The following is a 13588-nucleotide window of genomic DNA, read 5'->3' on the forward strand; positions in this document are numbered from 1 at the left end:
CTTTCTTCCCTTGTCCTTAAATACCCTTCCCCCCTCGTCCCATTCTCATCGCCACACTTCCCGATTCATCGCCGATTACTCTTTCTAAACCTCTGACAAACATGGCGAAGGACGTTGAAGCAGCCGAGCAAGGCGAATTCCACGGCAAGGACTACCAAGACCCACCCCCCGCCCCTTTAATCGACCCCGACGAGCTCACCAAATGGTCCCTTTACCGAGCCGCCATCGCCGAGTTCATCGCTACTCTCCTCTTCCTTTACGTCACCGTTTTGACCGTCATCGGCTACTCCCACCAAAGCGACCCTAACGTCTCCAAAGACCCATGTAACGGCGTCGGAATCCTCGGCATCGCTTGGGCCTTCGGCGGCATGATCTTCATCCTCGTTTACTGCACCGCCGGTATCTCCGGTGGCCACATTAACCCAGCTGTCACTTTCGGCCTCTTTTTAGCTCGTAAGGTGTCCCTCGTTCGGGCTTTGTTGTACATCATTGCTCAATGTGCCGGCGCTATCTGCGGCTGTGGCTTGGTCAAAGCCTTCCAGTCCGCCTACTATGTTAGGTATAACGGCGGCGCTAATATGCTCGCCGACGGTTACAACAAAGGCACTGGTTTGGGAGCTGAAATCATCGGTACATTTGTTCTTGTTTACACTGTCTTCTCCGCCACTGATCCCAAGAGAAACGCTAGAGATTCCCATGTTCCTGTATGTACAACTAACCCACCACCCCTGTTTTTTAAACCCTCCCCTATTTTTAAACCCTCCCCTGTTCTTATCTTCTTCAACTAACCAATACTCTGTTTTTTTTAAGGTTTTGGCGCCACTCCCAATTGGATTTGCAGTGTTCATGGTTCACTTGGCTACAATCCCCATCACCGGAACTGGTATTAACCCAGCAAGAAGCTTCGGAGCTGCTGTCATATTCAACACAGAGAAGGCCTGGGATGATCAAGTAATCCATCAATTTCACTAATTCAAACCTTCTTTCCTCTGTAATCGTCAAATAATTAATGGGTTTTTGTTTGTTTCTCGTGTTCTTCAGTGGATTTTCTGGGTTGGGCCATTCATCGGAGCTGCCATTGCTGCCATTTACCACCAGTATGTTCTCAGAGCTGGCGCCATTAAAGCTCTTGGATCCTTCAGAAGCAACGCTTGAAAAAGCTTATTCAATTAAGAAGATTGTGTATTGTTTTTGTTCTTGTTCTTGTTCTTGTTTATTATGATTATTAGTGACGGTGGAATTGGATGTCACAAATTGTCGCTGCCTTCGTCCCAGCCTCCCCTGCCTCGCCGGAGTTCATCAAGAACATCAATTATTAGCACTGGAAATTGTACATATTTCCACTCCCACCGTTGTTGCCTTGCCGTCTTTTGTTTCGTGTTTTGTTCTTATCCTTTGTTTTATTAATAAAAGAATCTCCTTTATTATAATTAATATCTCTGTTTAATGCTAATAATCATAATTAAAAGTATTAATTTTGAGCTTAGAGGATCACTTAAAAAATCCAAGCTTTGAAAACGACAGCACATGGATTAGAATCGACGGGAATTTGTGGCGGAGGTCGTAGTGGGTTCTGGAATTCTTATCCATATATCAATTAAATAAATTAAATAATAATAATAATAATAATACCCAAAAATGTTATAAAGCTAAGTTTTAATACACTAAATGTGTCACATAATCTTATCTTTAAACCGGTTATGATTTCATTTTATTAGTAGGTGAGGTCTAGCTGTTATATTATATGGTTTAATTGAGCTAGGGTAATGACAAAATGGGCAATTTAATTTAAACTAATTTAGTGGTAGAGTTGCCTTTTAGAGGACCTACCAACTACCTTTAAACTTTATATTTGGCGTGATGATTATATTATTATTTTGTGACAGCGTTTCAAATATTTCTTCTTTCCCTTTTTTTTTTCGAGTATTTATTGATCTTCGTGTTTTCTTTTATGGAATTATCTGGAGTCGTTGTCACTTATATGAAAAAAAAGGCGTTTGTTTTGTAGGTAGACACTAGAGATGAGGGTAATGTTGTAAAATCAATATCCATGTTCGACGACAGTTGCAGTGGTTCGTGTATCTGAGTGAGAGTACTCTCGAGAATATGAAGTTTTTGTTTAAATAATTCAAGCCAAAGTAGATAAGGTGACTGTAACCGCTCAAGTCCACTCCTAGCAAATATTGTCTGAGTCAAAGTAGACAATATCTGTAACGGCCCAGATCCACAACTAGCAGATATTGTCTTATTTGGGCTTTTCCTTTCGGGCTTCCCCTCAAGGCTTTAAAACGCGTCTGCTAGGAGAAGATTTTCACACCATTTATAAATGGTGGTTTGTTCTCCTCCCAACCAATGTGGGACATCACAATATCGGCAAACAGTGAGTTTGAGATGTTACAAATGATATCAGAGCCAGTCATTGGACAATGTGAAACACTAGTCGGAGTATGACTAGACCCTCTCCATAATAGACGTGTTTTAAAAATAGCGAGACTGACGACGATATGTAATAGGTCAAAGCGGACAATACTACTATCACTAAACATGTACGGTTATAGGAACTATACTGTTAGAGAATGTCGAAGTCATCAGTTAAATCGACATTACAATTTTTTTTTTTTTTTAGGTGTAGTTGGAAAGTGTTTGGATGTCCAACCTCATCCACGTATAAACTATACCTAATAAGAGAGAACCAAAGTAGCAACCTTTAGGGGGGACCCTAGCGGTTAGTGGCTAGTAGTGCCCTCCAATCTTGCAAGCTGCCCTAAAGACTCACGTGGATGGGACATTGCTAGGTCACTCCTCGATGGTCCAGTTGGATCAACTGTTTTTGCCAGCTCACCTGTGGGGCCCATCTTGTCTCAGATAGGATTACATTTTCTTCTACCCTTTTGGGAAATTATCGTGCCAGTTCATTCACAATGCTCCACCATATTAGTAATATATATTTAAAATTGTAATATTTTTTTTCATTATATAATTTTTAATAAAACTTAAAATTTCCGTCTACATTAATTTATTTTATTCCAGTATATGAATTTTAAAAATATTTAACGATATAATTTAAAATTTTAAAAATTATTTTTTAAAATTATATAAAATTACAAAATGATAGAAGTTTTAGACACTATGTATTCAGGCCCACGTGAATTGGGCTGAACAGGCTTACTGGATCAAATGAACCGGCCCAGAAAAAAGCCCAAACATCAAATGCAAAGTGTAATATTTTAAAATTTAAAATAAAAAAATAAAAAAAATAATGTATTTATAATTTTACTAAAAATAATAATAATAATAAAGAGAGTAATTACTAATTTCCACCGCTAGGAGTCAATTATATTTCAACCGGCGCGGATCCAGTGGTCCTATCACTATAAATTTTGTTTTTTTAAAACAGTCCTACGTGGCGTTCTATCATTGGCTCATTTTGTATCTTTTCCGCCTTCGTCTTCAACCGCTTTATATACTGCTGCTTGGCCTTTTTCCGCCTTCTTCTGACGCACATTCCCTCTTTTCTGATTCTCAAATCTCTGAGATTCTTCTGCACAATACGAAAATGGCGAAATTCATTGCTTACTGTTGTTGTCTTCTTTTGATGAACGTCGCTTTCTCTTTGGAACAAACGGAGAAAGTTCCGCCATCTCCATCCCCTGAATCTGCTGCAAATTTTCCTCCACTGTCCTCTCCTACTCCATTTCCTCACGCTCCGGTGAGTTCACCGGTGGAATCGCCTTTGCACTCTCCTCCTGCGCCTCCGCCCTCAGATCTCGTTCCCAGTCCATCTCCTGCGCGTGGTCCTTCTCCGTCACTGAATCCGGCCCCATCGCCAGCGGCTGATAGCGATTTCCGTAACAGCATTTCTAAAAACGGTGGAGAAGAGTCGGAATCCTCCAAAGGCGGGATGAATGGAGGAAAGAAGGCTGGAATTGCAGTTGGAGTGATTGCCGCAGCGTGTTTCGTTGGAATAGGAGGAATCGTGTACAAGAAGCGCCAAGACAACATTCGTCGATCTCAGTACGGGAACGCTGCTAGATCTTCGTTCTTATGAGTTACGAGGAACTGAATGTCTATGGTATGGAATTCTCTGTATTAGAAGAGGATAGCATTTCTATTGAGTAAATAGCATTATCATTTTATTTTGATTAACTCATTGTCCAGGAGGTTGCTAGTAGCACTTCGTTTTATTGACTAATTCTGAATAGCATTGTGTGATTATTCTTTTCATACGATAGTTTTTAGATTCTTGATCATTCAGTCGGCATTGCCGCCTCACATTTCACTTGCCTGTAGTTTTTACTTCAATTATCAGCGAGGTTTCAATTTTCTCGATCTCCAATCGATTCTAGGAGAACCTGTGATTTAATTCAAACTTCATACTAACATAATTTCTAGGGTTCATTGTTTACATTTCCTAGCATACATTTATTTTAGCTTAAGAGACAAATTATTCCTGTTGAAAGCGAAATCAACCTCACCACAATGATTAAATCTCAACTTTTTGAAACTAGAGAGACAATCTTGGTATGAACATGGCAAGGTTTTAATCAAGAAATCACGAATTTATGTGGGATGCATTTATGAGAATGCTATAGACCAGATTCACTCTCTGGTTATCTCGTGTTCCTATTATATCCACAAACTTGATACAAGTTGACAACTTCCAGAACCACGGCATAAAGTCTATACAAGGGAACTATGGTTCAGAAAACTCACCACCTACAGTCCTTTTACATGTAATGAAAACCATACACAATAGATCAAACAATAACATAACTCACTTTGGTCAACACTGTTTCTTCACACAACTGTGTGATGCTGGCGGGGTATAGCATTGTGCAGTGAACTTATAGCTATAGACGATCGTACCGGTTGTGCTATTCTCTGAGAGTCGAGGTGCTGTTGTGTTGTTGGAAGCCACCATCGTCTTCTCCATCTTAAAAACTCAACAATAATTGAACTTCCACTCATGATGATGCCAAGCCCAGTTAATGTAGCCAGTATGATAGCCAAAACTGCTTGGACACCAACCTGTAAGCCATTCTAAAACTCATCTCCAAGATCTAACCGAAAAGAAGTATTAAATCAAAGCAGTCTAACATAGAGGGGATTGATGAAAACATTATTAGAATTAGTTTTCAGATTGGTTCATACAATAAGTGATCCAGAAGATACCCAATCCCTGCTAACAAAGCTATGCAGTTCAAATTAATAGGAAAGTCGATAGCTTGAGCTCTCACCACGGAGTAAAATATGTGCGAGAAGAGAACCACCATAGCAAATTGAACTGTTGCATATACCCATACAAATCTTCTATTCACTACAAACAAAAAAGTTGTTTAGGATTGATTACTAAATAACAGTCTAGAATAGCAACAGATTGTCAAAGAAGAATCCCAAAGTGCACCTATCAGACAGTTCACATAACAATTCAGCCGTGTCAAAAGAGTGAGTGTTTCGGGTTCGTTGAATATCAATGTAATGTGATATGTTGAGGAATATTGGGAGTGAGTCCCACGTTGGTTAATTTAGTGGAAGATCATGAGTTTATAAGTGAGGAATACTTTCTCCATTGGTATGAGGCCTTTTGGGGAAACCCAAATCAAAGCCATGAGAGCTTATGCTCAAAGTGGACAATATCATACTATTGTGGATGGTCGTGATTCCTACCATGGTACAGAGCCATGCCCTAAACTTAACCATGTCAATAGAATCCTCAAATATCGAACAAAGAATTGTGAGCCTCGAAGGTGTAGTCAAATGTGACTAAAGTGTCGAACAAAGGGTGTACTTTGTTCGAGGGCTCCAGAGAAAGGATTTGAGCCTCGATTAAGGGGAGGCTATTCGAGAGCTCTATGAGCCTCGATTAAGGGGAGGCTATTCGAGAGCTCTATAAGCCTCAGGAGAGGCTTATAGTGTACTTTGTTCGAGGGGAGGATTGTTGAGGATTATTGGGAGTGAGTCCCACGTTGGTTAATTTAGTGGAAGACCATGAGTTTATAAGTGAGGAATACTATCTCCATTGGTACGAGGTCTTTTAGGGAAGCCCAAAGCAAAGCCATCAAAGTGAACAATATCATACCATTGTGGAAAGTCGTGATTCCTAACATGATAGACTAGCGAATACGAATTGAAAAGATGATGCTTCAGCAACATAGAATAGGGCTAGAGCTAACCTACCCATAGTTGAGGACGTCATTGATGAGAGTAGACCCAAAACGCAAGAAAATGGAAGTGAAATGGCAATTGCACTGGTGCCCATTTTTGCAACCTGCACCTGAACATATTACAGAAGACGTGACAAATGATGTATTTAAGCTCAAAACTTCATAGTTGCTACTCTTACCAGTAGTTGCTCAAGAAAGCAGAAGTAGGCTAGTATGCTAACAATCACGAGCACGGGAAACTCCTGCCAGACCCTGACTTATTCAAAGACAGTAGATATTAGTCTTAACTATGGCATGTAAGACATAGAAACGAAGAGTCAACGTTTAGCTCTAGCCCTATAAGGACAGATAGTTGCTGACCTATAGCCATTAACATTGTCCTGCTGAGTTCTAGCTGCCCCAAACACTTGAGTTCGAATGCTCTGGACCTTTAACAAAGTTACAGGAAGGTTTTGAACCTCTTTCTTGCAAACGTCGCACGTCTTGTTTCCCTTGATACTAAACCATTTAACTGCACATTCTTGGTGAGCCAGAGCAAGTGCACCTTTGCAGCTACATTCCATCTTTAGAGTCTCACCTCCTTCACATAATTCAACCATGCAGATTCTGCAAACAGCGTCTTCTTCAGAGATGTCTTCACCATTGGAATCTTTATTTTCTGGACCATGAGATTGAAATGAGATTGACATCTTCTACAATATTGGATTTAAGAGAGTTGTTTACCCTTAAATGTTGATAGAACAAGAGACCGTACATGCTTTTTTTCTTCCCAGCAAAATCATTGGATACTATAGGATCAATAAGTATATAATTACCACCTCTTTCCTGTAACTAAATGGAAACAAAACAGTGTGTGAAGTCTGGCCAGTTTACCTATTTCTACTGTTGTAGAAGTATTCAATGTCAAATCCCCTTCCTTTGGTCGTGGGGTCGACGGAATTACACGAAAAAATGAATCAGTCCTCCTTATGCTTCTTCCCTTGTTATTGGCTGGAAGAGAAAGGGAGCGAGATATCCGTTTCTGAGTTCCTCTTCTCTGCACAATAAAATTGCAGTCTTTGTCAGGTAATTGGTAATGCTATATGATAATTCAGCTTCAGTGCTTAATAAAACTCAAATTAGCATGTGTGCTTACTACTGATTCCTGTTCACTCCCTTTGTTGTTTTCATCATGTGTAGATTCTGGATTATAATGAGCTATAGGAGTTACAGGTAGTGATGAAGCTTGCTGCTTCGACCTAGGCGTAAAGATCGTGGCCATGGACAAGGGCTTTGAAGCTTTAGCCTTCTCTTGTGTCCCTGCAGACGAAGAAGCCTCATCGACGTCCGAGGAACTTCGGTATATGAAGCTAAGTTTAGGAAAGAGAGTCTTGATGGATGATTTGCCTCTGGATGAAGAAGATGGCCCTGAAGATATAGCATCTGAAGAAGAGGTTGGTGTTAACATAAAATTCACTTTCCTAGGTGTAGGACTTGATGTTTGAGCTGTTTTTATTGCAACAAAATCCGGTGTCCGAGAAGGTATCTCAAGAACAAGATTCCTTCTCTTCCAATGGTTAACATGAGAGGTTCCCTCCGTTGTTGTCCCAGCCAATTCCCCGCCCTGGAAAACACCAGACTAGTTACTTAGAACATAGAAGAAGATTGAGAACACAGAGAAACAGAGAAGAAAGTACCTTATGGAGACGATCTGGAACTGTCCCATCACTCATCTTATGTTCTGTGTTGGTAGAGAGTAGAACCAGAACAAGTCTGTGTTCCCTGAAAATCAAGCAAAGACAGACATGGAGATGGAGGAGGAGGAGGAGGAGGAGGAGGAGACCCTATGCCTTAGCCTTTGGAGGAGGGAGATTCGCAGAGTAAATAAGGGAAAGGGAATCGTGAGGATGGTGGGAATTGTGGCCTACTACTACTGCCACTTCCGCCCACCTCCCTTGACACTCCAGTAGACGCAGACTCAACTAAACCCACCTTTAGAATCTGATTCTCTGAAAGTTAGTAGTTTCAATCTTCTATAGTATTTTCGTGATTATGGGTTTATAATCAAGGAATATTCTCTTCATTGATATGAAGCTTTTTGGAGAAGTCCAAAGCAAAGCCATGAAAGCTTATGCTCAAAGTGGACAATATCATACCATTGTGGAGAGTCGTATTCGTCTATCTAACTTGGTATCAGAGTCATGCCCTAGACTTAGTTGTGCAAATAGATTGGTAAATCCTCAAATATCGAACAAAGTGCTCCAAAAGAAAAGGAGTCAAGCCTCCTCGAAGGCAGTAAAAAATGACTAAGACTCCAAAGGAGTCGAGCCTCGATTAAGGGGAGGCGTACTTTGTTCGAAGGGAGGTGTTGGATGATGAAAGTCTCACATTGACTAATTTAGGGAATGATCATGGGTTCATAATCAAAGAATACTCTCTCTATGAGATCTTTTGGAGAAGCCGAAAGCAAAGCCAAGAGAGCTTATGCTCAAAGTGGACAATATCATACCATTGTGGAGAGTAGTGTTCGTTTAACTAATATAAGTTGTTTCCTACCTTACCACTACCTAACGAACCTCTGTTTTGAATTTGTGATAGTGAGGAGTGAATTAGTTCATTAATTCTTCTTAGTGGTCTGAAATGAATAAAGTATGAAAAAGGGAAGGAAAACGGAACGAATCTCTTGAGTTGAGACCTCATTATTATTATTATTATTATTATTATTATTATGATTAAGATCAACTGTTTATATCTGCAGTCATTCTTCAAGTGTTATGATTGTGCTGACCTTGTCCAATCAAAGGCACTTCCCATGCTGTTCCCCCTATTGTTATATATATATATACCTTAGAAAAATGATTGGCTAAATTACCCAACAATACCCTTGAACGCTCCTTTTTTCAATATTATATATATATTCTTTTAAATGTTGCAACACTTACTATCCTGTCATAAATGTTTCAAAATTAAGTATAAATACTTTAGAATTTCAAAAGAAAATAGAGACAAGTGGGTCACTGCCACGTCATTTTATGTCTTAATTTTCGTTTAAAAATACATTTTTCCATTTTTAAAAAATTGCATTTTCCTGGGGGAAAATGGATTTTCCATTGAGGTCTCAACCATTTTATTTATTATTATTATTATTATTATTATTATTATTTAAATTACTTTTGTTTGCTCTGCCTTACACGGAGTTTCAAAAAAAAAAAAAAAAAAAAAATCTAAAAATTACTGTTACTTTTCAAATTTTAGTGAATTATTATTATTTTTTTTAGTTAATTAAAATAGAATGAAAAAATGCTAAAGAAAGTGGGGGTGGGGGGAAACCATTTTTTTTTATTTATTTATTCATTCTTCATACTTTATAGACCTCTTCTAATGCCTATTCACAAACGTCCTGCAATGCTTCAATCATTAGGACCCGATCGGTCCAAACTTTAGCTTAACCTGCGCTTGAACCGAACCCATTTGATGATTAGACTCCACAACCCTAAAATACTCGACCAGTTAGAACAAAGAGTACAGAAACAAGGACGCCAAGAAGCATTTAGAGGAAAATGAAAAATTTAACAAAAATAGAGCCATTTGAATTCCAGAAATAACAATGGATTTATAACAACCTAAATCCACGCCGTAGATATTGTCCTCTTTAAATTTTTTCTTTCGGGGATTTTTAAAACGCGTCTGCTAGAGAGAAATTTTCACATCCTTATAAATAGTGTTTCGTTCTCCTCCCCCGCCGATGTAGGATCTCACAATTGAGTAACAAGAACGCCCAATAAGTGTTAAGAGGAAAAGGAGCAATTTAACAAGAACAGAACCATTTGAATTCCAGAACCAAAAACAACAGTAAATGGAACAACTTTCACATAAAATGTTCGCCTACAAGAAAGCATAGACACAAAAATTACGACGGGGAGGGGTCGGGAGGCGAGTTTTACCTGTTACGTAACGAATCAGAAGGCAGCAATAGGGTGATAATAAGGTAATCCATATAGTGAGTAAAAGCCAAATCCAGCAAAGACTGAAACTATGCAAACAATTATTAGGTGCTAAAGTTATGAGAAGAAGAACACTAAGAACAAAAGATGATCCCTTTGTAGAACAAGAAACCAAAAACTATGGCCTGTGAAATCAGAGTTATATAAATGATGATGATTCTTCAACACCCCATAACTGCACAATTGTACACAAAAACCCCAACATGTTCCTTCACTCCTACTATCTTCCAATCCAAACTCCCATTATTATCGACTCCCGACTTCGGACACCAAGAGCTAAGCACAATCGATTCGCCTTCCGCCCCCCTTTGCCCGCCTACGACCACAAGCTTTTCCCCACAAGCCTTGAAACCAAGTCCCCATCCATTTGAAGAATCCGCCCTCACCGGAAGTCTCCCCAACACCTTCCACGCGTTCCCCGCTTCCTCATACTTCATAACCATGTTCGTTATATGCTCCACTCCATACAGTTCATTCTCCACCACTGCAACTAGAGGGGGCGCCTGAGCTCCTTGATTCACGTATGGATACATCCCTTCGATTTTCCTCCATTTCCTCTTCTTTAAATCATACTCCTCCCCACATGTTAGTGACACTGTAGGACTTGACATCCCACCAATCACGTAGAATTTCCCGTTCATAAAGAACCCGGAACACGACCGACGTGGGACGTGCATGTTAGGCAACGTTTCCCATCGACCCTTTGAAGAGTTGTATAATTCTGCTGAGTTTAGAACATTTCCCTTTATATCACTCCCACCTGCTACTATGGCTATCGAACCGAGACTGCCAGACCCAAACAAACAACGAGGCTGGTTCATTCCTCGACATTTTACCCAACAATGAGGAAAAAATGCATATTTCCATATAGCAAAATCATAAAACTCTCGACCGAAAACCAATAACTCGCTGCCTACTGCTAAGGACTCTTTATCAGCATGATTGAAACACTCATCACAAGGCATCTTAGGCAATGCCATCCATTTATTTCTATCGGGATCGAACGCTTCCCACTCCTTTAGATCACAAACCAGATACACCCAATACTCCACAATCCCTATCTTCTTCCTCAACTCAGACAATGTACCACTTCTAATCTGCTTGTTAAACCTCGAGTTAACACACGATAGTGAAGCATAATCAGATCTTCGAACGTAAGCAAAGCAATTCATTGCTGCATCATCATCGAGCATTGGTAGAAGGGAATCATTCGATATGCGTCGACGCTGCAAACCATCAAGCATCAAATCTACTCTTGAATGATAACTTACATCTTCATCCTCCATCTTCTTCCGTGAGGTATTACAACAAACTTTGTTTGTCAAAGTCAGCAAAGAATGATATTATAATTTAAAACAAAAGAATCAAAAAACTGTACCAATAAAGACCACCAATCTTAAAATGTAATATCCAGGCGGCCTCTGATTATCCTCCCAATACCCAGGGAACAAATTCGGACCCTTGAAAGCAGCAATCAATGAACACTTATTTCCTTCACCCATTAATTTATTGAAACAGAGTGTGAAAATGTGAAGAATCTGTACTCGGAATGTTCCATTTACACGAACTTATACCAATTAGAGAAGCCCTCGCAGTCCTCTGCAAACAGATTAAGAAAACGAATACACCTTAACCTTCAGAATCCCAGTAGTAATCAAATCACTCACTAATAACCTCAACGAACGATCCGAATTTCTTTCCAGCCGCCAAAATAGAACGATCTGGATTTTGGTTTTTTAAAGAGAGATTAGCGAGATATCCCAAACGCAGGATGAAAACAATCGAATAAAGGAAAAAACAGAGAAACAATCCGTGAAAGATCCACGAGTTTTAAAACCATACGCATGAGAAGCCTAAAGCATGGAAATGGATCGAAATCAAAACAAAGAAGGATACAGGGAAATTAATTAAGCAGATGAAATAATCAAGAGAATTGAGAAAAGAATCCCAGACCTGAAATTGGGGAAAGTAAGAGGGATCTATTGGTTGGGTTAAGATGGATCTATTAGTTGCGACTCCAATGAGCAGCGGCGGCGGCTGAAATAGTTACCGACGAACATGGTCGGAGGGAAAGTTGGGGAAGACGAAGAAGAAAAGTGGAGTCAGCCTTTGCGAAAACAGCGGCGGCACCAGATCACATTGGGGGGGCGGCCCCGTGTTGTGTCCATGTGACGTAATTTTTACAATATATATAGATATATATTATATAATTTATAAAGAGGGAAAAAAATAAAAAATAAAAAAGTAAAAAGTAAAAAGTAAAAATGGTAAATTATCGCAGATAGCACCGTACTTCTGGGTATTTGTACTTTCGCCCCGCCTTTCTCCATTTTGCACTTTGGGGCTTTTTTTCTCCTCCTTCCATTTCTATTTTTGTTTTTACTTTTAATTAATATATTCTCGAATTTAAAAAATAATAATTAAAATATCTCATAAATTATTGACTTATTAGATGGTATCTATATTAATTAAGAAATAAAATCTAAAAAAATAAGTACAAGAAAAGAAATTGTTCAGACTTTGTAATTGGGCTGGGCCTCTTCTTAATGAAAGTGGGCTCAAAATTGGGCCTAATTGTTTATTGGGAAATGTGGTGGCTGCTCAATAATATATTCTCTCCTTTGTGGCTGAACAGCCCATGCTTATGTTTTTTTATTACAATATATTCTTCGTTCTCCGTGGGACAGCTAGGTACCCGATAATCCGGACCAACCCAACCCAACCCGAATTATAGGAATTGGGTTAGATTGAATTAGTATTTTGAGTTAGGTTGAGTTAATTTTTCTGAACCTAAATTGATTCAGTTCAATTTTGAGTTCATGGGACAAAAACTTCGAGTTGACTCGAACCAAACAAAAGATCTAAAATAAACTCCATGTGATGTCCCACATTGATTGGGAAGGAGAACAAATCACCCGAGTGTGGGAACCTTCCCCTAGCAGACGCGTTTTAAAGTCTTGAGGGGAAGCCCGAAAGGGGAAGCCCAAAGAGGACAAAGGACAATATCTGCTAGCAGTGGATCTAGATTATTACAAATGATATCAGAGCCAGACACCGGACCATGCCAACTTTCTCACTGTTCCCCGAAGGGGGTAGACACAAGGCGGTGTGCCAGTAAGAACGCTGAAGGGGGTAGACACAAGGCGGTGTGCCAGTAAGAACGCTGGGCCCCAAAGAAGGGTGGATTTGGGGGTGGTTCCACATCGATTGGAGGAAGAAAAGAGAGCCAGCGAGAACGCTGGGCCCCGAAGGGGGGTGGATTGTGATGTCCCACATTGATTGGGGAGGAGAACAAATCACCATTTATAAGGGTGTGGAAACCTTCCCCTAGCAGGCGCGTAAACCTTCCCCTCGCAGACCATTTATAAGGGTGTGGAAACCTTCCCCTAGCAGGCGCGTAAACCTTCCCCTAGCAGGCGCGTAAACCTTCCCCTAGCAGGC

General features: G+C 39.8%; 4 protein-coding genes across 9 annotated transcripts; 2 read left to right on the plus strand and 2 right to left on the minus strand.

Moving 5' to 3' along the window:
* On the plus strand, positions 1 to 1434 carry LOC111777567 (aquaporin PIP2-7). The gene is made up of 3 exons (XM_023657227.2): positions 1 to 704; positions 811 to 951; positions 1042 to 1434. Exons 1-3 carry the CDS (start codon positions 102 to 104, stop codon positions 1153 to 1155), a joined length of 858 nt encoding a protein of 285 aa, XP_023512995.1. The 5' UTR covers positions 1 to 101; the 3' UTR covers positions 1156 to 1434.
* Positions 1435 to 3479: 2045 nt separating this feature from the next.
* Positions 3480 to 7483, plus strand: LOC111777898 (uncharacterized). Of its 2 annotated transcripts, none has more exons than XM_023657631.2 (2): positions 3480 to 4072; positions 7344 to 7483. In XM_023657631.2, the coding sequence occupies exon 1, from the start codon at positions 3557 to 3559 to the stop codon at positions 4046 to 4048; it is 492 nt and encodes a 163-aa protein (XP_023513399.2). In that variant the 5' UTR covers positions 3480 to 3556; the 3' UTR covers positions 4049 to 4072; positions 7344 to 7483. The 2 variants fall into 2 exon arrangements, with proteins under 2 accessions (XP_023513399.2, XP_023513400.2); XM_023657632.2 differs by lacking the exon at positions 7344 to 7483 and adding an exon at positions 6768 to 6905.
* LOC111777897 (uncharacterized) lies at positions 4575 to 8981 on the minus strand. 4 transcript variants are annotated; one of them, XM_023657630.2, is made up of 8 exons: positions 7841 to 8975; positions 7300 to 7767; positions 7038 to 7200; positions 6525 to 6822; positions 6344 to 6416; positions 6178 to 6268; positions 5238 to 5317; positions 4575 to 5028 (listed from the first exon to the last, which is right to left on the minus strand). In XM_023657630.2, the coding sequence occupies exons 1-8, from the start codon at positions 7874 to 7876 to the stop codon at positions 4798 to 4800; spliced, it is 1440 nt and encodes a 479-aa protein (XP_023513398.2). In that variant the 5' UTR covers positions 7877 to 8975; the 3' UTR covers positions 4575 to 4797. The 4 variants fall into 4 exon arrangements, with proteins under 4 accessions (XP_023513398.2, XP_023513397.2, XP_086974504.1 ...); XM_023657629.2 differs by having other exon boundaries at positions 6178 to 6274; positions 7841 to 8972; XM_087118378.1 differs by lacking the exon at positions 4575 to 5028 and having other exon boundaries at positions 6174 to 6268; positions 7841 to 8981.
* A 969-nt stretch (positions 8982 to 9950) lies between these two features.
* Positions 9951 to 12316, minus strand: LOC111777634 (F-box/kelch-repeat protein At5g60570). 2 transcript variants are annotated; one of them, XM_023657321.2, is made up of 2 exons: positions 12101 to 12316; positions 9951 to 11746 (listed from the first exon to the last, which is right to left on the minus strand). In XM_023657321.2, the coding sequence occupies exon 2, from the start codon at positions 11431 to 11433 to the stop codon at positions 10309 to 10311; it is 1125 nt and encodes a 374-aa protein (XP_023513089.1). In that variant the 5' UTR covers positions 11434 to 11746; positions 12101 to 12316; the 3' UTR covers positions 9951 to 10308. The 2 variants fall into 2 exon arrangements, with proteins under 2 accessions (XP_023513089.1, XP_023513088.1); XM_023657320.2 differs by having other exon boundaries at positions 9951 to 11868.
* Between the last annotated feature and the right edge of the window lie 1272 nt (positions 12317 to 13588).

This window comes from Cucurbita pepo, chromosome 16, assembly GCF_057944985.1.
Source record: "Cucurbita pepo subsp. pepo isolate OVF chromosome 16, ASM5794498v1, whole genome shotgun sequence".
Classification (NCBI taxonomy): Eukaryota; Viridiplantae; Streptophyta; class Magnoliopsida; order Cucurbitales; family Cucurbitaceae; genus Cucurbita; species Cucurbita pepo.

Excerpts from the sequence above, each read along its gene's own strand:
- LOC111777567 (XM_023657227.2), top strand. The coding sequence starts at position 102 with ATGGCGAAGGACGTTGAAGCAGCCGAGCAAGGCGAATTCCACGGCAAG. Across the intron at positions 705-810 it reads CTAGAGATTCCCATGTTCCT|GTTTTGGCGCCACTCCCAAT; the intron begins GTATGTACAACT and ends GTTTTTTTTAAG. Across the intron at positions 952-1,041 it reads AGAAGGCCTGGGATGATCAA|TGGATTTTCTGGGTTGGGCC; the intron begins GTAATCCATCAA and ends CGTGTTCTTCAG.
- LOC111777898 (XM_023657631.2), top strand. The coding sequence starts at position 3,557 with ATGGCGAAATTCATTGCTTACTGTTGTTGTCTTCTTTTGATGAACGTC.
- LOC111777897 (XM_023657629.2), bottom strand. The coding sequence starts at position 7,876 with ATGAGTGATGGGACAGTTCCAGATCGTCTCCATAAG. Across the intron at positions 7,768-7,840 it reads TTCCAGATCGTCTCCATAAG|GGCGGGGAATTGGCTGGGAC; the intron begins GTACTTTCTTCT and ends GGTGTTTTCCAG. Across the intron at positions 5,318-6,177 it reads AATGACGTCCTCAACTATGG|TGAATAGAAGATTTGTATGG; the intron begins GTAGGTTAGCTC and ends TTTTGTTTGTAG.
- LOC111777634 (XM_023657321.2), bottom strand. The coding sequence starts at position 11,433 with ATGGAGGATGAAGATGTAAGTTATCATTCAAGAGTAGATTTGATGCTT.